Source organism: Hemitrygon akajei, chromosome 21, assembly GCF_048418815.1.
Source record: "Hemitrygon akajei chromosome 21, sHemAka1.3, whole genome shotgun sequence".
In the NCBI taxonomy this organism is placed as follows: domain Eukaryota; kingdom Metazoa; phylum Chordata; class Chondrichthyes; order Myliobatiformes; family Dasyatidae; genus Hemitrygon; species Hemitrygon akajei.
Window position 1 is genome coordinate 29,196,936 of NC_133144.1, and position 27,136 is coordinate 29,224,071.

General features: G+C 41.0%; 1 protein-coding gene across 7 annotated transcripts in view; it reads right to left on the reverse strand.

The window, feature by feature from the left end:
* The window catches only part of celf6 (CUGBP Elav-like family member 6), a 928,129-nt gene that overhangs the window by 57,730 nt on the left and 843,263 nt on the right, over nucleotides 1-27,136 (reverse strand). For 6 of the 7 annotated variants that reach the window (XM_073025067.1, XM_073025066.1, XM_073025068.1 and 3 more), the window contains one exon: nucleotides 10,774-25,553. The exons of the other annotated variant lie outside the window; for it this stretch is intronic. Coding sequence is in view for 1 of the 6 variants with exons in the window: in XM_073025069.1 (XP_072881170.1) it covers nucleotides 25,528-25,553 (26 nt within the window). In the remaining 5 variants the exon portion in view is untranslated. Of the gene's footprint in view, nucleotides 1-10,773; nucleotides 25,554-27,136 lie in introns of those variants that run through there. 7 annotated transcript variants of the gene reach the window in all.

A 27,136-nucleotide genomic window follows, 5' to 3' on the forward strand; every position in this document is an offset into this window, starting at 1 on the left:
CCTCTATCTTGTCCAATCCCTTAATAATCTTATATGTTTCAATCAGATCCCCTCTTAATCTCCTTAATTCTAGCGTGTACAAGCCCAGTCTCTCTAACCTCTCTGTGTAAGACAGTCCGGACATCCCAGGAATTAACCTTGTGAATCTACGCTGCACTTCCTCTACAGCCAGGATGTCCTTCCTTAACCCTGGAGACCAAAACTGTACACAATACTCCAGGTGTGGTCTCACCAGGGCTCTGTACAAATGCAAGAGGATTTCCTTGCTCTTGTACTCAATTCCCTTTGTAATAAAGGCCAACATTCCATTAGCCTTCTTCACTGCCTGCTGCACTTGCTCATTCACCTTCAGTGACTGATGAACAAGGACTCCTAGATCTCTTTGTATTTCTCCCTTACCTAACTCTACACCGTTCAGATAATAATCTGCCTTCCTGTTCTTACTCCCAAAGTGGATAACCTCACACTTATTCACATTAAACGTCATCTGCCAAGTATCTGCCCACTCACCCAGCCTATCCAAGTCACCCTGAATTTTCCTAACATCCTCATCACATGTCACACTGCCACCCAGCTTAGTATCATCAGCAAATTTGCTGATGTTATTCTCAATGCCTTCATCTACATAGTTGACGTAAATTGTAAACAGCTGTGGTCCCAATACCGAGCCCTGTGGCACCCCACTAGTCACCACCTGCCATTCCGAGAAACACCCATTCACCGCTACCCTTTGCTTTCTATCTGCCAACCAGTTTTCTATCCATGTCAATGTCTTCCCCCTGATGCCCTGAGCTTTGATTTTACCCACCAATCTCCTATGTGGGACCTTATCAAATGCCTTCTGAAAATCGAGGTACACTACATCCACTGGATCTCCCCCGTCTAACTTCCTGGTTACATCCTCGAAAAACTCCAACAGATTAGTCAAGCATGATTTACCCTTGGTAAATCCATGCTGGCTCGGCCCAATCCTATCACTACTATCTAGATATGCCACTATTTCATCCTTAATAATGGACTCTAGCATCTTCCCCACCACCGATGTCAGGCTGACAGGTCGATAGTTCTCTGTTTTCTCCCTCCCTCCTTTCTCAAAAAGTGGGATAACATTAGCCATTCTCCAATCCTCAGGAACAGATCCTGAATCTAAGGAACATTGGAAAATGATTACCAATGCATCTACAATTTCCAGGGCCACCTCCTTTAGTACCCTAGGTTGCATACCATCTGGACCTGGGGATTTGTCAGCCTTCAGTCCCATCAGTCTTCTCATCACCGTTTCCTTCCTAATGTCAATCTGTTTCATTTCCTCTGTTACCCTATGTCCTTGGCCCATCCATACATCTGGGAGATTGCTTGTGTCTTCCTTAGTGAAAACAGATCTAAAGTACTCATTAAATTCTTCTGCCATTTCTCTGTTTCCCATAACAATTTCACCCAATTCATTCTTCAAGGGCCCAACATTGTTCTTAACTATCTTCTTTCTCTTCACATACCTAAAAAAGCTTTTGCTATCTTCCTTTATATTCCTGGCTAGCTTGCGTTCGTACCTCATTTTTTCTCCCCATATTGCCTTTTTAGTTAAGTTCTGTTGTTCCTTAAAAACTTCCCAATCATCTGTCCTCCCACTCACCTTAGCTCTGTCATACTTCCTTTTTTTTAATGCTATGCAATCTCTGACTTCCGTTGTCAACCACTGTGGCCCCTTTCCCCCCTTTGAATCCTTCCTTCTCTGGGGGATGAACTGATTTTGCACCTTGTGCATTATTCCCAAGAATACCTGCCATCGCTGTTCCACAATCTTTTCTGCTAGGCTACCCGTCCAGTCAACTTTGGCCAGCTCCTCCCTCATGGCTCCATAGTTTCCCCTGTTCAACAGCAACACTGACACCTCCGAGCTGCCCTTATCCTTCTCAAATTGCAGATAAAAACTTATCATATTATGATCACTACCTCCTAATGGCTCCTTTACTGCAAGATCGCTTATCAAATCCTGTTCATTACATAACACTAAATCCAGAATAGTCTTGTCCCTGGTCGGCTCTCGTACAAGCTGTTCCAAGAATGCATCCCGTAGGCACTCTACAAAGTCCCTATCCTGTGGTCCAGCACCAACCTGATTCTCCCAGTTCACCTGCATGTTGAAATCCCCCATAACTACTGCGACATTACCTTTGCCACATGCTAATGTTAACTCCCTATTCAATTTGCACCCAATATCCATGCTACTGTTTGGTGGCCTGTAGACAACACCCATTTGGGTCCTTTTGCCCTTACTGTTCCTCAGTTCTATCCACACAGACTCTACTTCTCCTGACCCTATGTCCCCCCTTGCAAAGGACTGAATCTCATTCCTCACCAACAGGGCCACCCCACCCCCTCTGCCCACATTTCTGTCCCTACGATAGCACATATACCCTTGTACATTCATTTCCCAGGTCTGATCTCCCTGCAGCCATGTCTCCGTTATCTCAACAACATCATAGTTACCCATTCGCACCTGAGCTTCAAGCTCATCCGCCTTATTTCTGACACTTTGTGCATTCAGATATAGAATTTTTAGCCCATTTCTCCTCTCTCTGTTTGAATCGCTACCTATTGTGCTTAACCCAGCTCCCCGAACTCCCATCGGGCTATACGCCCCTAGAATTTTTTTTGTCCTTCCTAAATTTACTTATTCTTTCTGCACATTTAACTCCATTTCCGTCAGACTATCCCTCTGTACATGTGTCCTCCTTATCTCTTGTTCCGCCTCACCTTTTTCTACCACACACTTAATATTCTGGAACCGTGTAGTCCCCACCTGTCCTTTATTCTTCATCTCGCTATCCTCTCTCACATTCTGGATCCCCACCCCCTGCAAATTTAGTTTAAACCCCCCCAAGAAGCACTAGCAAACTTCCCTGCAAGAATGTTAGTACCGCTCCAGTTCAGGTGTAAACCGTCCCTTCGGAACAGATCCTGAGATTGTTACCCTCGAGGTCCTGCTCTTCAGCTTCGCACCTAACTCCCTGAACTCCCTACGCAGGACCCCCTCACTCATCCTACCCATGTCATTGGTCCTTACATGGACCACAACATCTGGATTCTTGCCCTCCCTGTCGAGAATAACCTGCACCCGATCTGAGATGTCTCGGACCCCGGCACCAGGGAAGTAACATACCATCCGAGACTCCCGATCTTCCCCATAAAATCTCCTATCCGCCCCCCTGACTATAGAATCCCCTATCAATACCGCTCTCTTCTCTTCCCTTCTCCCCTTCCTAGTCAAGGGTCCAACCTCAGTGCCAGAGACAGGACCACTGCAGCTTGTTCCTGGTAGGTCATCCCCGCCAACAGTATCCAAAACTGTATACTTATTCTTGATTTTAATTATTGCACCCTCAAGTACTATGTAGTGTTGTGCTCTTCTTATTTAAATTGGGTGATCGTGATTCTGAATTTTCAAGTCTAAAAATGTCAACGGCAAGCTATGGCCGGTCAGTGCACCTAATAAGTACCAGTGAATTTCATGCCCAATTGTCTTGACTGGCATCAGTTCACCAAGAGGATCATTCCTGACTCCTTCCTGGAACCTTTCACGGGAAAGCAGGTGGTCTTCCATTTAACCCTTCCACAGTGCAGCACTGCACAAATGCACTCCTGCAGTATTGCAGTGCGGGTCCCCTGCAGCATAATGCTGCAGGCAAGCTCTGATTATGCACATCTCTGCAATGGAACAACACAAAGTAGATAATTTTGTTTCTACTTGCTTGTTGACAAGTAACTGGCAAATCCAAGATTTATATTACCCATCCCTGATGATGCATTTCAGAGGGAAAGACCAAGTAAGGATGAGCAGATGAACCAACTTAAAGTCTTTTCTCCCCAAGCAAAGCACAGTGGGACCAGACTGTATACATGAGCCATCAAAAGATTCAGTGACACGTCCTCCCCAATTCATTGGCAGAAATAATTCCAAAGTTTTGCAACCTTCTGAGGAAAAAATGATCTTCATCTCAGTAAGGACAAGGCTGCTCCTTGGGCTGTGGGAGTGAGTAAAGGAACACGGGTAATTACTAATCCAGATCAGGATCTGTGGGAGGGAGAGGTGGGACTGAGAGTTAGGATGTGGATTGGAAATGAGGCCAGGCTTAAATTTGGGAACCTGTGATTAGCAGTTGGGAGCTGTGGCAGTGAGGTCAGTGAGTGAGGGATCTGCAATTGAAGTTGGGAAGGGGTTGAGTGACAAGTTGGGAAGGGGGCTGTTTAGGATGGAGGGTGCAAGATCGTTGAGTGGGTGGGGTAATCTGTTGTGTCCTAAATGGAGAGTGATGAGGCTAGTATTGTGATCTTGGAAGGGTGGGTGGGGGTACCACAGAGAATTGTTTGCAGGGGAACTATCTGGGGGCAGCTCAGCAACTAGAACTGTTGTCTCAGGGCACTACAGACACACGTTCAGTTATGACTTAGTGACTTAGGGTGTATCTTTGTGGAATCTGCATGTTCTCCCTGAGACCATGTAGGCTTCCTTAAGATGCTCCAATTTATTCTCACATCCCAAAAATGCTTGGATTGTTAAGTTAAATGCCTGCTGTACATTGATGCCAGTGTGTGGATGACTGGTAGAATGTAGTAACGTCTGATAGAACTGTGGAGAGGATTAAAAAAATGAGATTAATGTAAAAGGGTGTTTGATAGTTAGCCAGACTTGACGGGTTAAAGGGCCTGTGTTCCTGCTATGTGACTCCATGAGTCCACTTGAGTCAAATTTTCTACGCCAGGCTGTTGTATTACCTTATTTTAATTGGTTTTTATTTTGAATTAGTTTACCATCAATTAAATATATAAAAAGTGAATTTATATTCTTTTCATTTTTATTAATACTATTAATTTAGAACATATAGCAGTACAGCACAGGACAGGCCTTTCAGTCCACAATGATGTATTGAACTAATTAACTAAATGTAGCCTAATCCTTTCTGCCTGCACATGGTCTATATCCCTCCATTCTCTACATATTCATGTGTCTAAGAGTCTTTAAGAACCTCTGACATTATTGTTTCCACCACCAACCCCAGCCAGTGGATTCCAGGCACTCACCACTCTCTTGTGTAGAAAAACCTGCTCCATAGATCTTTGAACTGATCCCCTCTCACCATAAATGCATGCCATCTAGTATTCAATATTTTGACTCTGGGAAAAGGATACCAGCTATCTCGTCAATACAACACACACAAAACGCTGGAGGAAAGCAGCAGGCCAGGTTGCATCTATGGAAAAGATTAAACAGTGGACATTTTGGGCTGAACTTCCTCAATAACCCTGAGGAAGAGTCTCAGCCTGAAACAAAAACTATTTATTATTTTCCATAGATGCTGCCTGCCTGTTGAGTTCCTCCAGCACTTTGTGTGTGTGTGTGTGTTGCTTTGGATTTCCAGCATCTGCAGATTTTCTCAACCTTTTTATATACCTCATAATGTTATAACTTCTATCAGATGTCTCCTCAACCTTTGCCACTCGAGCGAAAATAACACTGGTTAGTCCAACCTCTCCATATAGCACATGCCCTTTAACCCAGGCATCATCAGAGTAAACCTCTTCTGCACCCTCTTCAAAACCTCAACATGCATTCTATAACAGAATGATGAGAACCGAATCCAATGCTTCAGATGTAGCCTAAACACAGTTTTATAAAGCTGCAACATAACTCCCTAGCTGTTGAGCACAATGCCTCAACTAATAAAGACCAGCATGTCATATGCCTTCTGTATCACTCTACTGAGTTGCATGGCCACTTTCAGGGAGCTATGGTTTTGGACCCTCTGTAGATCAACACTGTTAAAGGTCCTGCCACTAACAGTGTATTTCCTCTTTACATTTGATCTCCCAAAGTGCATAGGTCACACTTCAGTGTGTTTTATACAGTGCCGTGCAAAAGTCCTCGGCGCAAATATAAAGTCTGTAAATCTGAATGGGAACAAAGGATGTTGGGAATGGTGAGGGGGGCGTGCCTCAGGAGGGGTTTTGGGACCGGTGGCAAAGAAACTGTGCCACGGCCAGGTGCAGACTTACCCAGTCCAGAGACACCAAGCAAAGTCATTTGATTCCAAACAATTGGTTTATTGATCATTACAGAATGTCTCTCTGGTGCCTCCCACTTCCTCCCCCCTTCTTCTTTTACCAACCATGATTTCCCTCTTCCAGAACCCCTTCCCACTCTCAGTTCACAATAAAGACCCATGTCAGAATCGGGTTTATCATGACTCACGTCATGAAATTTGTTTTTTTTGTGGCAGCAGTACAGTGCAGTACATTAAATTACTACAGTACTGTACTATAGTCTTAGGCACCCTGGATATATACAGTATATATGTGCCTAAGATTTTTTGCACAAAATGGTATGTTCTTCAACTGTTTATAAAGGCTATGGATCAGAAGGTCAAAGACAAAATAAATTATAATCTAAGCATGTATGTGTTGCCATATACTACCTTGAGATTTATTTTTGGCCCTTCTGACTGATTTTAGCCATACTGACCCTAATCCCATTTCCCAGCACCTGGTCAGCGATGTGTAGGATCAGCAATAAAGTTCAATGAGGGCTTAGTTAGTTTCACTGCGTTACTATTCACAGTTTCTCTGCCTTGGCGATGGACAATGGCAGGATTTAGGCCCAGTCGGACTGCATAGTTAAAATAGTGGCCACTTGGCAACTGCAGGTTCGTTCATTTGCTACCTGGCTCAATCATATAACTTCACGAACTTCATAACCTTAAAATATCACACCGCGTAAAGTTTAGTCCAACATTATCCTCACTTGCCGCTATCCCCTTTCAGACAATTTGTGTTCTTTTGACAGCCCCTCCCTGGTTCATATCACTGGCAAAGCACTGCCAGAAAAAATAGTTGAGGCAGGAGCAGAATAACATTTAACAGACATTTGGGTAGGTACGTGGATAGGAAATGTTTAGAGGGATATGGGCCAAATGTGGGCCAATAGGAATAGCTTAGATGGGCATCTTAGTCAGTATGGATGAGGGCATTTCTGTGTGATATTACTCTGAGTCTATAAATCTGGAATAATCCATTGTTCTATCTACATCAGTAACAAAGCTCTATTAACCGGAGCACCCCATCAGATTGTAAACTTAAACTGGCCTTTATTCTGCCCAGTCCTCCACCCTTGCTCTTAAACTGTGACCATATTTTATGCAACAAGTTTTTATTTTTATAGGTGCACCGTAGAAAGCATTCTTCTAGGGTGCATCACAACCTGGTATGGAAGTTGTCCTGTCCAAGACCGGAAGAAGCTGCAGAAGATCGTGAACATAGCCCAGCACATCACACAAACCAATCTTCCATCCTTGGACTCACTTTACACCGCACGCTGTAGGAGCAGTGCTGCCAGGATAATCAAGGACATGACCCACCCAGCCAACACACTTTTTGTCCCTCTTCACTCCAGGAGAAGGTTCAGGAGCTTGAAGATTCATACGGCCAGATTTGGGTACAGCTTCTTTCCGACTGTGATAAGACTGCTGAACAGATCTTGACCCGGATCTGGGCCGTACTTTCCAAATAGCCAGACCTGACTTGCACTACCTTACTTTCCCTTTTCCATTTTCTAATTATGATTTATAATTTAAATTATTATAATATTTACTTTGATTTGTACTTCAGGGAGCGCGAAGCACAGAATCAAATATTGCTGTGATGATTGTAAACTCTAGTATGAATTGTTTGGTGACAATAAAAGTAAAGTAAAGTAAAATAAGGGCTAAGAGTTGGATGAAATAGATCATAGAACATAGACACAGTACAGCCCACAATGCTGTGCCAACATTTTAACCTACTCTAAGATAAATTTAACCCTTCCCTCCCACATAATATTCCAATTTTCTATCATCCATGTGCCTATCTAAAAGTTTTTTTTTAAGTGCCACTATTGTATCTGTTTCTACCACCACCACTGGCAGGACGTTCCACACACTCACCACTCTCTGTGTAAAGAACTTACCTCTGATGAAGTTAAGGAAAAACTTCTTCTCCCAGAGAGTTGTGGGGGTCTGGAATGCACTGCCTTGGAAGGTAGTGGAGGCCAATTCTCTGGATGCTTTCAAGAAGGAGCTAGATAGGTATCTTTTGGATAGGGGAATCAAGGGATATGGGGACAAGGCAGGAACCGGGTATTGATAGTAATTAATCAGCCATGATCTCAAAATGACGGTGCAGGCTCGAAGGGCCAAATGGTCTACTTCTGCACCTATTGTCTATTGTCTATTGATGTCCCCCCTATACTTTCCTCCAATCACCTTAAAATTATGCCCCCTTTGTATTAGCCATTTCCATCCTGGGAAAAAGTCTCTGGCTGTCCACTTGATCTGTGCCTCTTATCATCTTGTACACCTCTATCAAGTCACCTCACATCATCCTCCACTCTCAACAGAAAAGCTCTATCTTCATAAGACATGCCTTCTAGTCCAGACAGCATCCTGTTAAATCTCCTCTGCACCCTCTCCAAAGCTACCACATCTTTCCTATAATGAGGTAACCAATGAAATCAATATGACGTGAAGCCTTGAATATTTCCAGGGTAATTCCACAATGCATTGCAGCTTCTATCTATGAATGGTAATGAAACAAAAACACCTTCCTATCCCATCAGGAATGCACTAGCCCCCATTGCCCTTGACTGAAGTTACCCAGCCCTTTATGAACTCAGGATAACTCTGGTAAAATCTGGAAAGCCAAACTGAACTATCAAAAAGTCACAAATGACCACTTGAGTCAGGGTGAAGGCTTTTATCGACTGAGTGGACTCTAAAATGCCCATGATATGTAAAAGTTAGAGGTTCTGTCAGATTTTGCAGGTGTGGTTGACATACTTGTGGGAAAGTGAGACAAAGTGGCTCTCATCTGGGAAGAAATCTTACCATTTTGTTGAAGTCGATACTGGGATGTGGTCTCACTGCTGACAGCAGTATCTGTGATGTTACTTTTTGAAGTGATGGGGGACTGGTAATTGGTGTGAATTCTGGAAGTGAGGCACAAAGAACCAGCCTGGTATGGTGAAGCCAACTGGACTATGGCATATACTGTATATACATGTATACTGAACCTTACCTGTCTTCAACTGTGGTCATCAGTAAACAAACTTTATAATGAAATGGATCACTCTGAATTTAGCTTTGCCGCAGTTGCGCCTGTCTGTGCAAACTCCATTTGAACACAGAAGGCCAACCTCCATACCTCCCGCAAGGTTGAGAGTGGACCACATCCATCGGCTAAACCTCAAGTGGTGGATACTGAGTGCTCCAGCAGGAATGGGAATTTGAAACATTTTGCCTGAGAAGGTGATGGAGGCCGGTCATCACACAGTGCTTCAGAACCTACTAGCTATATGCCTGAACTACAGATGAGGGACCAAATGTCATTAAAAGGGATTAACGTTAGGCAGCACTTGATGGCCATCATAGACACAGTGGGCCAAAGGACCTGTTACTGTAGGACTCTAAAGCCCTTGGTGGACAACTAGGTCAACTACATTTCTTAAGCAATTAATAACAAAAAGTACTTAAAAGATTAAATAATGAAAATAAATTATTTGAAAACACTTAAATGACTGATGTTAATGAAAAGTATTAAAACTATAAATTAATTAAGACACTTACCTGTACCTACCTTTTAATTTGTGTTGGTTCCCTCAAACAATTAAATGGTGGGGTTGACTGGACAACCCCCTTGCCTCAGGCTCAGAAACAGGCTGTAAAGTGCAGTGTACCCAGGTCAGTGCTCGGCAGCTGGGCTCAGCAGTGAGTCAACAGTGGACAACAGATCAGTAGCACCAGCTCATTCAGACTTCTGAGGTTGAGACCATAGGAAGGGAGATGGAATCTGAGCTGGATCTCAAGTGTTGGATAGTTGGCAGTCCCCTGATGAAGCCAGCACAAACCAGCCCAACAACTCACTGTCTGACAGACAGATGTAGAAGTATTGTGGTGATGCTTATCCAGACCTGATTTCCTGGCTTGACCATCGACTTGTGGCATCTCTACTGGACAAACGAAAGAAGCTTAAAATCCAACAATAAAACTGCAGATGGTGGAAATCTGAAGTCACCTTTCTGATTAAACAATAATTCTGGTTATCTTTCCACAGATGTTGACTGAATTGCTGAATATTTCCATCATTTTCTGTTTTTATACAAAGTAAGATTGTGCATGATTGTATGGCTTTGCAAGAATGAACCTGGGAATGAAAGGGTTTATGTATGGTCTTGTAATCACTGGAGTTTAGAAGAACGAATAGGGATCTCATTGAAACTTTAATGAATCTTGAAAGGCTTTATCTGAGTGGACATGGAGAGGATGTTTCCTGTAGTGCGGGAGCCCAGGACAGTGGGCACAGCCTCAGAATAGAAGGACGTCCTTTCAGAACAGATGTGAAAAGGAATTTCTTTATCCAGAGGGTGGTGAATCTGTGGAATTCATTGCCACAGACGACAATGGAGGCGAAGTCATTGGGTATTTTTAAAGCAGAGGTTGATCGGTTCTTGGTTAGTAAGGACATCAAAGGTTATGGGGAGAAGGCAGGAGAATGGGATTGAGAGGAATAATAAATCAGCCACGATGGAATGGTGGAGCAGACTTAATGGTCTGAATGTCATAATTCTGCTCCTGTGTCTTAGGGCTTCATGGATCGATACAATGTCAATCATAAACCAGTGTTGCCAATGCTGAAAAGCAAGAACTGGAGCCAAGAACATCTTCAAGCAATAAAACATGAGACAGGTTTAAGCTTTCCACTAGACTGTGCTTTTATTTCAGTCGAAGCAGAATAGCATTACCTACAGAACTACTGCAATTGTTTTACACTACATTAAATTGTCAGAATTACAGGGCATGTTCTGCTTGTCTATACAGTCTCTAATTTAAATTACATCTCTGGCAGTAAAAGTGAAGGGGAAGAAAATCTCCTCTTCACCCCCAAAAATAAATAAGAGCAGTAATGACAACTAAACCTCTAAAAGTCAAGAAGCGCAATGATAACAAATGTCATCCGAAGTACTTAAATCTGATCATAAATAGCAAATAATAAATTATTTAAATATCGGATCTTAAATAGGCAGACCACACAAATATCTGTTTTGGCCTGTTATGTTTTTAAAATTTCATTTAATATTATGGTAAAACATTGAAAATCTTAAATCCATTTTTATTCTGTGTATTATAAAGAAAACCATTGGTAAAGAAAGAAAAATATGCTATAATATATGTACAAATGCAGCAATATCTTAGTAGCTAGTTTGCAGTACCTGTAACTAGAGGAATTTATTAATTAAATGCTTCTTTATCTCTTAAAGCATCTTTCTGCTGGCATAATGCAAATGTGTTCTCCTTTATCTGGACCATCCTCAGTTGTTCTGAAGTCCACGGAGATCAGAAGCAAAGGCATTGCCAATGTTGGTGATAATGTAAGATATGTTATTCTTCCTCGTAAGAAGCTGACTTTTTATGCATTACTGCTGTCTACTGTCTTTCTTCATAATATAAAATGACTAAAGTAAGGTCTAACTCATTTGTTTCTCAGGCAATGTAGTGTACACTTCTTACCCTTAAACTTCCATTCACGACTTGGTCAACCCAGGGAGTGCAGGAGGCAAATTAATGTGCTTTAGTGCATTTGATTAATTTGGGGCCAGGTTGCTGGATTAGCAATCCAGGTGTCATGAGCTCAAAACCTTCAGGGGCAGTTTGAGGGGTGCCACAGTAGTGTAGTGGTTAGCATGACACTATTAGAGCTCAGTGCATTCCAGGGTTCAGAGTTCAATTCCTGGCACTATATGTAAGGAGTATGTACTGTTTCCTCGTGACCACATGGGTTTCCTTCATGTGGTCTGGTTTTCTCCCACAGTCCAATGACTTACCAGTTAGTAGGTCACTAGCCTTTATAAAATGTTCTGTGATTGGGCTAGTACTATATAGGTGCGTTGCTATGTTGCACAGCTCATTGGCTGGAAGGGCCTATTCCACACTGTATCTCTAAATAAAATAATAAATAAAGACTTTAGGAACTTGAGGATTGGGGTGGGATGAGGTGCCTGATCATAATCACTCCAGATCCAGGAGCATAAGGCTAAAATTCTTGGGCTGTCTGGCTTTTATTCCCACCTCTCACTTTTACATTGTGCAAGAAAGGTTTGCAGTGAAGGAAGGCTGTTTCAATGTCACCGTGGCAACACCAACCTTCATAAAATGAAAATGGATGGTTTAAATCAGAAAGATAAGAGTGCTAGACACAAGAGACTGCAAGTGCTGGAATCAGGAGCAGCAAACAATCCGCTGGAGGAACTCAGTGGATCAAGCAACATTTGCAAGTGTAAATCAATTGTTGATACATTGGATCAAAGCCTTGCATCAGGATTAAGCAGGACTGAGTAGAGAAGAATGTTATAGACAATAGACAATAGACAGTAGGTGCAGGAGTAGGCCATTTGGCCCTTCTAGCCAGAATCGCCATTCACTGTGATCATGGTTGATCATACACAATCAGTACCCCGTTCCTGCCCTTTCCCTATATCCCTTGACCCTGCTATCTATAAGAGCTCTATCTAACTCTCTCTTGAATGCAGCCAGAGACTTGGCCTCCACTGCCTTCTGGGGCAGAGCATTCCACATATCCACCACTCTCTGGGTGAAAAAGTTTTTCCGCATCTCTGTCCTAAATGGCCTACCCCTTATTCTTAAACTGTGGCCTCTAGTTCTGGACTCACCCATCAGCGGGAACATGCTTCCTGCCTCCAGTGTGTCCAATCCCTTAATAATCTTATATGTTTCAATCAGATCCCCTCTCATCCTTCTAAATTCCAGTGTATAAAAGCCCAGTCGCTCCAATCTTTCAACATATGACAGTCCCACCTTTCTGGGAATTAACCTTGTGAACCTAAGCTGCACTCCCTCAATAGCAAGAATGTCCTTCCTCAAATTTGGAGACCAAAACTGCACACAATCCTCCAGGTGGGGTCTCACCAGGGCCCTGTACAGCTGCAGAAGGACCTCTTTACTCCTATACTCAATTCCTCTTGTTATAAAAGCCAGCATGCCATTAGCTTTCTTCACTGCCTGCTGTACCTGCATGCTTGCTTTCATTTACTGATGTACAAGAACACCTAGATCTCGTTGTACTTCCCCTTTTGCTAACTTGACTCCATTTAGATAGTAATCTGCCTTCCTGTTCTTGCCACCAAAGTGGATAACCTCACATTTATCTACATTAAACTGCATCTGCCATACATTTTCCCACTCACCCAACCTGTCCAAGTCACCCTGCATTCTCATAACATCCTCCTGACATTTCACACTGCCACCCAGCTTTGTGTCATCAGCAAATTTGCTAATGTTACTTTTAATCCCTTCATCTAAATCATTAATGTATATTGTAAACAGCTGCGATCCCAGCACCGAACCTTGCGGTACCCCACTGGTCACAGCCTGCCATTTCAAAGGGGACCCGTTAATCACTACTCTTTGTTTCCTGTCAGCCAGCCAATTTTCAATCCATGTCAGTACTCTGCCCCCAATACCATGTGCCCTAATTTTGCCCACTAATCTCCTATGTGGGACTTTATCAAAAGCTTTCTGGAAGTCCAGATACACTACATCCACTGGCTCTCCCTTGTCCATTTTCATAGTTACATCCTCAAAAAACTCCAGACCATTAGTCAAGCATGATTTTCCCTTCATAAATCCATGCTGACTCGGACTGATCCTTCTACTGCTATCCAAATGTGTCATAATTTCCTCTTTTGTAATTGACTACAGCATCTTTCCCACCACTGACGTCAGGCTAACCGGTCTATAATTCCCTGTTTTCTCTCTCCCTCCTTTCTTGAAAAGTGGGACAACATTAGCCACCCTCCAATCAGCAGGAACTGTTCCTGAATCTATAGAACATTGGAAAATGATTACCAATGTGTCCACGATTTCTAGAGCCACCTCTTTAAGTACACTAGGATGCAGACCATCAGGTCCCGGGGACTTATCAGCCTTCAGACTCAACAGTCTATCCAACACCGTTTCTTGCCTAATATAAATTTCCTTCAGTTCATCCTTTACCTTAGCTCCTTTGGCCACTATTACATCTGGGAGATTGTTTGTGTCTTCACTAGTGAAGACAGATCCAAAGTACCTGTTCAACTTATCTGCCATTTCTTTGTTCCCCATAATAAATTCACCCATTTCTGTCTTCAATGGCCCAATTTTGGTCTTAACTATTTTTTTGCTATTCACATACCTAAAGAAGCTTTTACTATCCTCCTTTATATTCTTGGCTAGTTTACCTTCGTACCTCATTTTTTCTTGGCATATTGCTTTTTTTGTTATCTTCTGTTGCTCTTTAAAAGCTTCTCAGTCCTCTGGTTTCCCGCTCATCTTTGCTATGTTATACTTCTTCTCTTTTATTTTTATACTGCCTCGTTAGCCAAGTCCGCCCCTTACTCCCCTTAGGATCTTTCTTCCTCTTTGGAATGAACCGATCCTGCACCTTCTGCATTATTCCCAGAAATACCTGCCATTTTTGTTCCACAGTCTTCCCTGCTAGGGTATCGTTCCATTGAACTTTGGCCAGCTCCTCCCTCATAGCTCCATAGTTCCCTTTGTTCAACTGTAATACTGACACATCCGATTTTCCCTTCTCCTTCTCAAATTGTAGGTTAAAACATATCATATTATGGTCACTACCTCCTAATGGTTCCTTTACCTTGAGGTCCCTGATCAAATCCGGTTCATTGCACAACACTAAATCTAGAATTGCCTTCTCCCAGGTAGGCTCCAGTACAAGTTGTTCTAAGAATCCATCTCTGAGGCACTCCACAAACTCCCTTTCTTGGGGTCCAGTACCATTCTGATTCTCCCAGTCTACCTGCATGTTGAAATCCCCCATGACAACTGTATCATTACCTTTGCGACATGCTAATTTTAACTCTTCATTCAACTTACACCCTACATCCAGACTGCTGTTTGGGGGCCTGTAGATAACTCCCATTAGGGTCTTTCTACCCTTAGAATTTCTCAGTTCTATCCATACTGACTCTATCATCCCCAGATTCTATGTCCCCCTCGCAAAGGACTGAATATCATTCCTCACCAACAGAGCCACCCCACTCCCTCTGCCAGTCAGTCTGTCCTTTCGATAAGATGTATATCCTTGAATATTCATTTCCCAGGCCCTGTCCACTTGAAGCCATGTCTCAGTTATTCCCACAACATCGTACTTGCCAATTTCCAACTGAGCCTCAAGCTCATCTACTTTATTCCTTATACTTCATGCACTTATACTTTGTTATCTATTTCATGGCCAGAGATAGTAGTCATATCAACAGGCAAGTGCTGCATATTCTTTTTGCTGTCCTTATGGGTTTCAGAAGAGTTTCAAGGCTTTTAACCCTTACACTCAGAAAAGCAAATTGAGGTATGGGTAATAGGTACCCTGGCCTGGAGTACCTTTCAAGATTGTGGGCACAATGGTAGCATAGGGGTTAGTGCGACACTATAACAGCTTGGGGCACTGGAGTTTGGAATTCAGTTCTGGTGTCCTCAGTAAGAATGTTTGTACCTACTTCCCCTGTGTGTGTGGGTTTCCTCCAGGTGCTCCGGTTTCCTCTCACGGTCCAAAGATGTACTGGTTAGTAAACTAATTAGTCATTGTAAATGGTCCTGTGATTAGGCTAGGGTTAAAAATGGGTGTTGCTGGGCGGCTCGGCTCGAAGGGCTGGAAGGGCATGTTCTGCATTATATCTCGAAATAAATAACTTCCAACAGAGTATTGACAGAACCTGGACTATAATCTCAGTAACCAACCCTATCCATCCCTCCTAAACATTGAAGTTGTGGTAAAATTGCAACAAGTGATTTCTGTTATTTCTACATGTGCTGCCATTTCTAATTGTTTCTCTTGAGCTATCTGAAACTTCTTTGAAAATAAAACTGACTGGTCGTGAGTATTCATTCAGCAAATAGATAGCACTCTTCCCTGCAGACACAAGGGACTATGGATGTCAGAATCTGGAGCAACAAGCAATCCGCTGAGGAACTCGAGGGTTTGAGCAGCATAGTAGGAGGAATAGGATTTTTCGACATTTTGGGTTGAAAACCTTCACCAGGACTTCTTATCTCGTGAACTTAAACCACCAAGTTACTGTTTTCCATAAGAGGGTTTGTGTACTTAAGCAATGTCCGGGCATCTGAAGTTGCTTTTCCCTGGCAATTCTGTACTGGTATCATCTCTCAAAGGGCAAGGACAAGAAAGTTGCAAAGGAAACATGAGGGTTTATTTTTAGAGGGACAGAACTGATTAGTGGACTGTTAATGTAACGTAAAAATCCTTGGTTATGTTAACATAGAGTATTGTACATAGACATGGGAACTATATTATATAAAGTATATTGTGGTGCTGGGGTAGGTGCAGGGATTAGCAACTATGACAGGAGATGTGGGAGGCTGTGCATGTCCAAAAAAGGTGTACAATATGGGTCTCTTTTCCTTCGAGAAAAGAGTGAGATGTGACTTAATAGAGACTTAAAATTATGAAAGGTCTTGATGAAGCAGATGAAGAGGGAACATTCCATTTTGTGTGGAAAATCGTAACTGCAGGCCATAAGTATAGGATAATCACCACAAAATCTAATGAAGAATTCCTAAGAAACGTTTTTAACCAAAGTGTAATGAAAATGTAGCTCTAGATCACACAGGAACTAGGTGGGGAAAAGTATTAATGGATGTAAGAAGATACTGGACAAGTGTATAAAGAAAAAGTGATTAATGGGTTACAATTATAGTTTTACTGAGGAAAGATGGGAAGAGGTTGGAGTGATGTATAAACACTAGCATGGACTGTTTGGACCAAATGGCCTTTTTTGTGCTATTTCTCCTATGTAAACATTAGTAATTATAAGAATATCAAAGTGGTTGTTGATCTGCCATGTATACTGGATCTTTTTTGTAATGCTAATTTTGGATTATTTTAAAGGAACACTCCATACAAAAACAAATACTTGATTTAGGGACATTTCCAGGGTCAATTTACCACACACAGAAAGCTGAAGATATTTTCAGTGTTTTCATTGAGTAAAGGGACAGATTGGATCAAATTTTAAATTTTATATCAGGATTCTTTGGGCAAAAATAATGGGAAATGGCACTCAAAGCTAGTGCCTCAAGGCACAATTAAACACTTCCAAGTTCTAAAAAATGGTTTGTAATCCATGTAACAACCACTTTACAATTTGCTAAAGTTAGTGCCCAGCACAGGAGTGGATGTTTTGCTCAGCTCTTGAAAACCATTGCAAGGTAAAGGATTTTAGAATTAGATTTCCTCTGCAAACTCTTGGTTAAACGTAAAACCATTCAGCAAAATCAGCTGTTGTAGTATTTCACAACTAGAAGAGAGAAGTGGCTTGTTTTGGCTATCTAGACCAATCAGTAAGCTACATTTTTATTCATCAGATGACTTTTCCTACTCAAGAACACCACTATGATAAGTAAGAAGAGAAATATTGATTGATATGAGGTATTCCTCAGATTTTATGAGAGACCATTAGTTTGTACTTGGCACTGTATAATACTGAGAGGAGAGTTGAAGGTATGGTGAAGTTGCACTATTTATATACAGTCTAAAGCCCAATTGATTATTTTGATGCAGACCCTTCGGACAAAGAGGGATTGAAGGTCAAGATAGTTAAACCAAGCATGAGACACAAGTTCATTCAAAAGGCAGATGCATGGATAGGTGCAAGGGAGTTTGTCTACAGGACAAATGAGAAGATAGAGGTGCAAACACAACACACTACAGTTGTTGGGGATTGTAAACTGACATGCTCCTTCATTTTGAAAATGGACACAAGAATCTATAAAGAGATTAGCAAAGAAGAGCAGAAGTATATTGGAAAGAGTATGTAGGCAGCAAGTATAAGATTTTAAAAAGGAATGTAACTATGATATGTATGCAACTTAATGAATGCATTAGAAGTATAACTTATATCAGATTTGTTTTAATATTTCACATCTTAAAGCCAAGATTTAATACAAGTTAATGACTTTTTGACTCCTACTTAATTACTCAATGGGTTGGATTCTCAGTGGGTCCTCAGGAGTGCTGATCTAACACTACATGATATCTTCTGGCATGACCTCTTTCAGGACAAAACTATTGACCTGAACAACAAGAACACTTCATTCCATGGTTATAGGAAAGGTCTGGTCTCCTGATGTATTTGAATTGTCCAGGACTGTATCAATTATAATATTGTAACAGTCATCATGTTATTACAGAAGTAATCTTGGAAGTTTGAATTAAAATTCTGGAACCAAAACAATATTAGCTGGCATAGACATAATCGGCAGTACATCCTCCTCTTACTGTTATAATTTAAATCTGTCATCCATATCCAGCTTGGCTGCAGATTCAAATGCAGGCAGACCTTGAGAAGATGGAAAAGGGAACTAGCCTCGAGTCACTTGTTCTATACTTTCCCTTGTCGTGGCACTGGCTGTTCAAACGTTGAAATGCCAAGAAAGAGATCACAATGAAGCTTCTGTAAGGCAGCAGATTCCTGATGGAAGAATTGGCCTACAAGTTTACTGAACGAAGGTTACCTATGTTAGATAAGGATTCTTCTTCATGGTCTTCCATTGTTTATTGGAAAACAAATCTGACAATCAGGAGATGAATTGAACAATGATATTAAAAACTTGTTCAAGTTTGCAAGGAATTTTACAGCACTCTATGAGTTGCATTTACACATCAGAACTCAGAGAATTTTTCATATGAACAAGAATCTTCTCATCATTCACGTTTTTCAAATTCAGTTAAAGGTACCATGGCATTAAAAGAAGAAATCTACAGACAACACAGCAGTTAGCAGTTGTTACTTGAAACTCTGCCATTGATAAACTGTGCTAGCAGTTTGATCTGGAAGGAAAGATCATCTTGAAGTAATGCATAATGTACCTCAGCTGTATAGAGCAACCATGTTGGGTCAAATTATATTTTGTTTGCTCTTCTTCTTTATTTGCATGAATCTACTAAATGTTGATATGTGTGAATCCTTTTTTTCTAGATGAGGGTGGGTGATTAGCAATTCTTGTAGTGTCACTGCAGTTCAAACCTTATTAAGGTTTTGGACCACATTTCATTGTGATCTGACTTCTAATTCCAGAATGAGAAAGTGCCAATTTTGTCATATGAAATTTGGGCTATCACAGGAGACTCAGTGCATTGTACAAAGGAGCTAAAATGATAAATAGAGATGAATCTTCTCAAGAATTCCATTTCTTCAGTCAGCTTCATTCCTGCAGAACTTCTCTAAGATGATAGTGCAACATTATGGTGATAAGATTTCTTATACAACAGAACAATATTGTAAATGAGATACACCATTGCTGAGTAGGGCAATGTCAATATCATTCCCAACAACCTTTTATTTGTTGGTGGAGTTTTGTCTTACATTCAGTGTTTTTTTTCTCTGTGTTAACCTCTCTGGTGACACTAAAGGCATCAGGTATGAGAAGAACTTGGAGCAGGGAATTGAACTGTATTCAGTATTCAGGCAGGGGCTCAGTGTGCTTCCCTGAGGCGCCCCTACTTATGTGGTGCAGTAAGGCAAGATATGTATTTACCATGGCACATTGCGCATTCTCTAAAAGTGTGTGTGCATGAAGTCGGGAAGGCTCATTAGTCTACTACATGAAGACGAACTTGACCGCATGCTTGGGAAAAGATGTCACAATGGATTGGAAAGGCTTTGTGGCTCCTGCTTTGGATATATCAGAGAATTACATGTCTACTAATCACCACATTAATGGCATCTAACAGGAACAGACTTAAACTCAGTTGATTAGTAGGTAGTTTTCTGAATCAGAGATCCTGAGACAATTTCTGAATAAAGTGGCACAGTGACACAGCTGCTCCAGAGACCTGGGTTCAATCCCAGCATCTGGTGCTGTCTGTGTGGAGATTGCACATTCTCCCTGTGACTGCATGGGTTTCTCCTGGGTGCTCCAGTTTGCTCTCACATCCCAAGCACACGTGAGTAGGTAGATTAATTGGTCACTGTAAATTCATCCCGATCCGTGATGGACCCAAAACTAAAATGCAAAGAACTATGGCTGGAAAAAGAAGCAAGAAACAAAGTTTCAAGTTTATTATGACCTTTCATAAAAATGTAGAAAACTGAGATGTTAAAGCATGCTTAAAGCTGGAGAGAATGGGTAGAAGCAGACAATTCTTCAAGAAAGGAACAGAGGGAATGTTTGTATAGGATGAAGATCAAGTGACACAGAATGACACAGTTAAAGGTAGTGCAGGCTGAGATAGGATTGCTTAGACTTGTTATTTGCCAGTGGCTTGCCTGCATGACACATGGAGCCAAATAAAAATAGAGAAGAGGGGGAGAAAAGGAAAATAAATAAGCTTGCTGGGGAACAGAAGTGTAGTGTATTTAATATTTAAGTAATATTGTAAATATATTGTTCGATTAAGCATTCTTTGTAATTCATTATGATTATCCAGTATGTAAGAAGTACGTGAATGGCATCTGTCATTTGAGCAACTCAATAGACATATTATCCCATGCTCTTGCATTTTTCTTTTGATTAATTTCTGGAGTCACAGAACATAATAGTGGCATAGAGGTTGCTTTAAAATGAACCCCAGACTATCACCTATCTGCGGAAGTGCAGCATGCTTTTTTACTTTGGAAGGAGGAGAGAGAAACATATGAATTTAAAGAAAACGCATCACATGTTTTTTCAGAAGGGCAGAGAGATGGATGAGTTAGGATGGTAGAAAATGGACAAAATTCACACAGTTTCATAAAGAGCGAGTACTAGGTGAAAATAATAATTAAAAAAGCAGAAATGGCTGGCTACATCGGAAAAATAGATGTATTCCATTGCACAATCTATAACTGGATGATGTATACTGAAGAAATTGAGCAGATTTTAAAGCAAATAGAATAACTGATAAGAAAAGAGTGACGGTTTTGCTGAGTGCAATAGATGGAAAAGAATACTGTTTGCATTGAAGTTTAACTACTCCAACCAAACCAGCTGACTTGAGTTTTGCTGATATTGTGAACATAATGCAGGAATATTTAGAACTAAAACCACTGATGATAATAGAACACTTTAGGTTTCATAAGCAGAATCAAAAGGAAGGGGAATCCATTTCAGCTTATGCTATTGAATTGAAGAAATTGTCATTTTAGTATACGATCATTTAGTTTTTGTAATCTTACAAGAAAGCATTCAAAAATGTCTCCTAATTGAAGCCTAAGTCACATTAAAAAAAAACAATTAAAGTTGCTGTATCAATGGAAACAGCAGCCAGAGACATAATTGAGTTGCAGTCAGGAATGAAAGTGAGTGTGAACAAAATTGTGCCATGGAAGCAGAATCCTGCCTGGTCACACAAATTGCGTTACTGAGGGCAATTTCAAAATCTCAAGACAGTATTAAAAAGATTGGAAGATCATAGGCTCAGAGCACGATATGACAAGTGTGAATTCTTTAAACCAAGCATCACTGATGTGCATGAATTACACAAGTGTGCTGAGAAACTTCAAGCCATAGTGGATGTCCCAATGCCAAAGGACATGTTGCAGTTGTGGCCTTTTTGAGGATTTGTCAATTACTATAACATGAAGAAAGGTAGAGGAAATGCTGACATCAGACACTGCACTCACACATTATGACCCCCATCATCCAGTAAAGTTTGTGTGTTATGCCTCACCTTATGGTAGAGGAACAATCATGTCACATGTCACATGGAAGTGAATGCCCCATAGTTTTCCTGATGTTCCCTTACTGCAGTGGGAAAAAAATTGAGAGAGGCCTTGAGTCTGGTTTGCGGTGTGAAACATTTCAACCAGTCCTTGTATAGGAGAGTTTACCTTCATTATTGATCATCAACCACTAGTGTCCATTTTCAATTCACAGAAGAGTGTTCCCACTAATAGTAGCACCACAAATGCAGAGATGGGCTCTGTTTCTTGGAGGACACAATTATACAATTGAATTCAAGAGGATGACTAATCATGGAAGTGCTGATGGATGGTCCCATTTATCTTTGGAAGAGGAATTACCTGAAAAATTTACAAAGGAGGACACTCCTCTCGACGTAATCTCCCTAATGCAAATCGAAAATTTCCTTATTATGGCAGAGGTGATCCAAAGGGAAACCAGAAAAGGCCCTGCACTGTAACAGGTCTCCATGGCAACCCAAAATTGATGGAATATGGAGCAGAAATTTCAGTTCCCACATTTTTACCAGTGCCGGGATGAACTTGACTTGACAGGAGTTGCCTTATGAGGGGAGTGAGAGCTGTGTGCCATCCTAGCTGAGAGCTAAAATGTTGGAGGAATCATCTAGGCATGGTCAAAATGAAAGCGTTGGCTCAAAGCTTTGTCTGGTAGTGTGGGATAGATCGGCAGATCGAGCAGCTTGCCATGCAGTGTTCAGGATGCCAACATCTCCAAAAGATGCCAAGAGCAGCACCTTTCCATCCTTGGGAATGGCCTGCATTGCCCTGGTAGAGGATTCATGTGGATTTTGCCAGACCATTCATGGGCACAAATTACTTGATAGTAGTGGATGCAGCTACAAAGCGGCCAGAAGTGTTCCCAATAACCTCCACACCAGCTTCGCACACTGTTGATGTGTTGAGAAGCTTCTTCTCAAGGACTGTTGTTTGAGAACACTTAATCAGTGATAATGGGCCACAGCTTGCTGTGGAACAGTTTCAGTCATTCCTGAAAATGAATGGAATAAGACATATTACACCTGCACAGTAACAGCTACAAAAGGTTTGTACAGAATCTAAAGAACGCACTGCAAGCAACGTCAGCAGAACAGTCTGCACTTCGCACTGAATGAGAAGCTTGCCAATTTCTTGCTTGCACATCACAATGTAGCACACTTCATAACCAGCAACTCATCAGCTATACTATTCCTGGGTCGTCCCTTGCGTTCAAGCTTGGATTTCCTCAAATCCAGTCTCAGAAAGAGTATGCAGGACAAACAGTTGAGACAACTTGAGGGCTTCCCAAATAAGGAGAATTGATGTTTCACTCCTGGGCAAGCTGTCCCGGCTAGGGACTATGGAGGTGATCAAAAGTGGGTCTTTGGAAAGATTAACAACAGAGTTGGATCACTCTCCTACACAGTGGTGATAGCATCAGATATCATCTGGAGACAACACATCTCCGCTCGCATCTATCTCTTGTACATGCTCTTAAAGATTTTATTTTGCAGGAAGGAGATTACAAATCTGATTGTACTCATAAAGATTTACTAGATTTACTACTCATAAAGATTCCGTGAGAAAAAGAAGAGTGATGATTTAGACCTTACAGAAGCCTTCAAAAAGGGTCTGGTGCTTTCTGGTGTATATGATGAACAAATGTGCCACAGGCTTTCAGACAGGTGCAGGAATCGATTATGCTTTTATCCAGCTGGAAGCCTTCAAAATACAATTCCTGATTAAACTGTTTAAACGGAATGGCAGATGATTTTGACCATTCAGTAACCCTAACTACCTGTCCGAGCAGAACACTTTTGTAATGAAAATCTACTCACTGCTTTAAGATTTAACAGAGAGCACTGCCTCAGAATAGAGGGACATCCCTTTAGAACAGAAATGAGGAGAATTTCTTTAGCCAGAGGGTGGTGAACCCATGGAATTCATTGCTACAGACAGCTGTGGAGCCCAAGTCATTGGGTATACTTAAAACAGAGGTTGATAGATTCTTGATTAGAAAGGATGTCGAAGGTTACGGCGAGAAGGCAGGACAGTGGGGTTGAGAATGATAATAAATCAGCCATGATGGAGTGACGGAACAGACTCGATGCACCGAATGGTATAATTCTGCTCCTATATCTTATAGTCTTATGGTCTTATGTTTAAAGACCTATGTCAGAGTGACTAGAATTCATTAGTATAGAGTATGATTGTGCAGTGGTTAAGTTAGCGTTATTGATCCAGATATATTGTTTTGAACCACTCTGGGAGTCTGGAATTAAAAGAGAAATTGCTAATCTAGTAACAGTAACCATCATAGAAACCCATTTATGATATCTCTGGGAGAAGGAAATGAATCTCAGAAAGACTATATAAATGTCTGCAAGAAAATGTGTCTCAGGATAATATTTAGGGACTTCAATACTCACTTCGATAATCAATATACTTTGAACTTTGGATATCCACTGATCTTCATGTGAGTCCAGAGCTCATTCATGTGGTTTACTCTAAAGTGCCATTTGAGTTTAGGGAGACTTATGGATGGACAATAAATGCTGGTATTTCTAGTGGGATCAATATCCCTCAAGTGATAACAATGACTAAAAATAATGTTCTGTTTATCAATACTTACCTTCAAAAAGCTAAAACAAATAGAACAGGTAATTTTGTTTGGCCACATAAATCTCAGCTACATTTACTTTTCTGTAACTCAGTAATATAACTCCTCTCGATATAGTATTACATACAGGACGTAGGTCCACACGCACAAATATGAACCGACAGTATCTCCTGTGCTTTGTCCAGGAGTGCAAAAAAACTTTACATGACACAGCACTCCTGAGAAAGGGAACCATTACACTGCCTGAGAAACAATGTCAACCAACAGAGGGCAAATCTGATATGAACAGATTTTAATATTTATAGTACTAAATAAATGCTTAGGAACAGCGAGAACAGCATTTCTAAATTTTTACAAGTAACCTCTAGTGCTTTGATGATGAAAGTCCCAGTATTTCATCAGCTACTGTACATCGGGACATAACTCATGAGCCAGCTCTTCAGGAATATAAAATGAATTTTCCACTTCCATATAATTGCAGAATCGATTGTCTTTCCATTGTCTGAGCTCTTCCCTAAATACTTAAGTGTTCCTAAAATGACTCTTAAATCCTCTGAAGCCTTTTCTTGTACACACATATTTTGCCCTAAATCACCATGAAATGTTATGATCTATTCTTTTTTTTTACTTACAACTATAAGATTTAAAAAAGTTTGGTCCTTTGGTCCCTAATCATCTAAGGAATGATGTGTTTTTACAGTAGTACAACTTTTTAGTCCCTGTGCCAGCTTTATAAATGTCCCTTTAATCTGTAATGTCCTCCCAGTTTCAGAGGCAAGGATGTGTCACGTTGGTTGTAGGCACACAATCTTATCCAGCTGGCTTTGGTAAATTTGAAAAGTCTGTAATTATCGTTTAATCCTCTGAACAATTATTCAGTGCTTTCGGATAAAACCAGTCATGGTTTGTCTCAATGCCCCTATCACAGTTCCAGTGCGAATATGAATTAATTTTCTTGTCATTTTTTTTTTGATTTTTATGTTTTTTTTTGTTTCCATCCAACATCCTTTTAAATTCCCCCAAAATCGCTCCCGAAGTGTTTTCCCCCTTTGAAATCTAATCTGTTTTCTTCCACAGTGATTCGCAGCAAAAAAAAGTCATTTAATTTTCAGACTGCACTTGTGACAAAGGATCACTGAATGTGACGATGCTTCCAACCTGAGAGGGAGAGGGAGAAAGAGAGAGAAAGAGAACGACATAAAGAAGACAAAAAAAATGCATTAATACAGCGGGAAGACAATTACTTGTGCATCTAGAAAACATTCAGTGGCAAAGCTAGGCATATATTTAAATCAAATAAATGTGAGCTGTTACATTTTGGGAAGACAAATCAGGGTAGGACTTCCACAGAGAATTGTGTAGAACAGTGACAATTAGGAGTACAAGGACATGATTCTCTGAAAATGGTGTTACAGGAAGATAGAACAGTGATGAAGACTTTTGGCATGCGGGCATTTCTCATTCAGGGCATTGAGAATAGACTCGGGATGTTATGTTGCAGTTGTACAAGACATAAGTGAAGTCTCATTCAGAATATTATGCCCAATTTTCATTTCTCTGCTATAAATAAAATTGCATTAAGTGGGAAAAAGTGCAGGAAAGCTTTGCAGCTATGTTGCAAGAAACTGAGGTACTGATTATAGAGAGAAATTAGAAGAATATAGACCAAACTATTCTAAAATGAGATTAGTTTTGATGGGCATCTTGGTCAGTATGGGTGAGTTGGGCAAAAAGACAGGTCTCTATGCTGTATTACTCCATGAATCTTTATCAACTGCATTATGTTTTTACCAATATCTCTATCTTTCTTGTATTAGCTGATTTTTGGGATAAAGTTTTGGTGAACCTTTGACACAAAAGAAAATTGATTTTCCCTCTGCAAGTCCTGCCAATTCAAATACTGTGAGAGAGGTCCAGCTTGCACAGGTCTAACTATAAACCTGAGAAGAACTGGCTGGACAACAGCAAATTAGTTCTATCTTGCATTGATTTTTGTTCTTTATGGAAATAGAGTTTGACCATCTGATTAAATGTTCTGTTAGGTGATATTAAATTAATTTTGATAATGGAATGATTGTAAAGGCCAAGTATTTGTGAATATTCAATGGGAATTTGGAAAGAAAAGACTGATTTTAGCATCATCATAAAAAAGATGATATCAGCATATAGGAGAGAGATTGAAAATCTGGCGGAATGGTGCCACAACAGCAACCTCTCACTCAATGTCAGCAAGACCAAGGAGCTGATTATTGACTTTAGGAGGAGGAAACTGAAGGTCCATAAGCCAGTCCTCATTCAGGGATCAGCTTTAAATTCCTAGTGTTATCACTTCAGAGGCCCTGTCCTACTTAAGTGCAATCATGAAGAAAGCACAGGATTGCCTCTACGTCTGTAGAGGTATGCAAAGCTTCAGCACAACATCTAAGACTTTCACAAACTTCAATAGATGTGTAGTAGAGAGTACATTGGCTGCATCACAGCCTGGTATGGAAACAGCATTGTTGCAAGAAAGCAGCAACCATCATCAGGGACCTCCGCCTCCTAGGTCATGCTCTCTTCACACTGTTGCCATGAGGAAGAAGACATGGGATCCTCAGCGCTCATGCCACCAGATTCAGGATCAGTCATTACCCACCCACTATTAGGGTCTTGGGAGGCCCCATGTGCCACCTAGGCACTAAGGGTTCAGACGACGACAATGATCAGGGTCTTGAGCCAAGTGGAGTAACTTCATTTGCCCC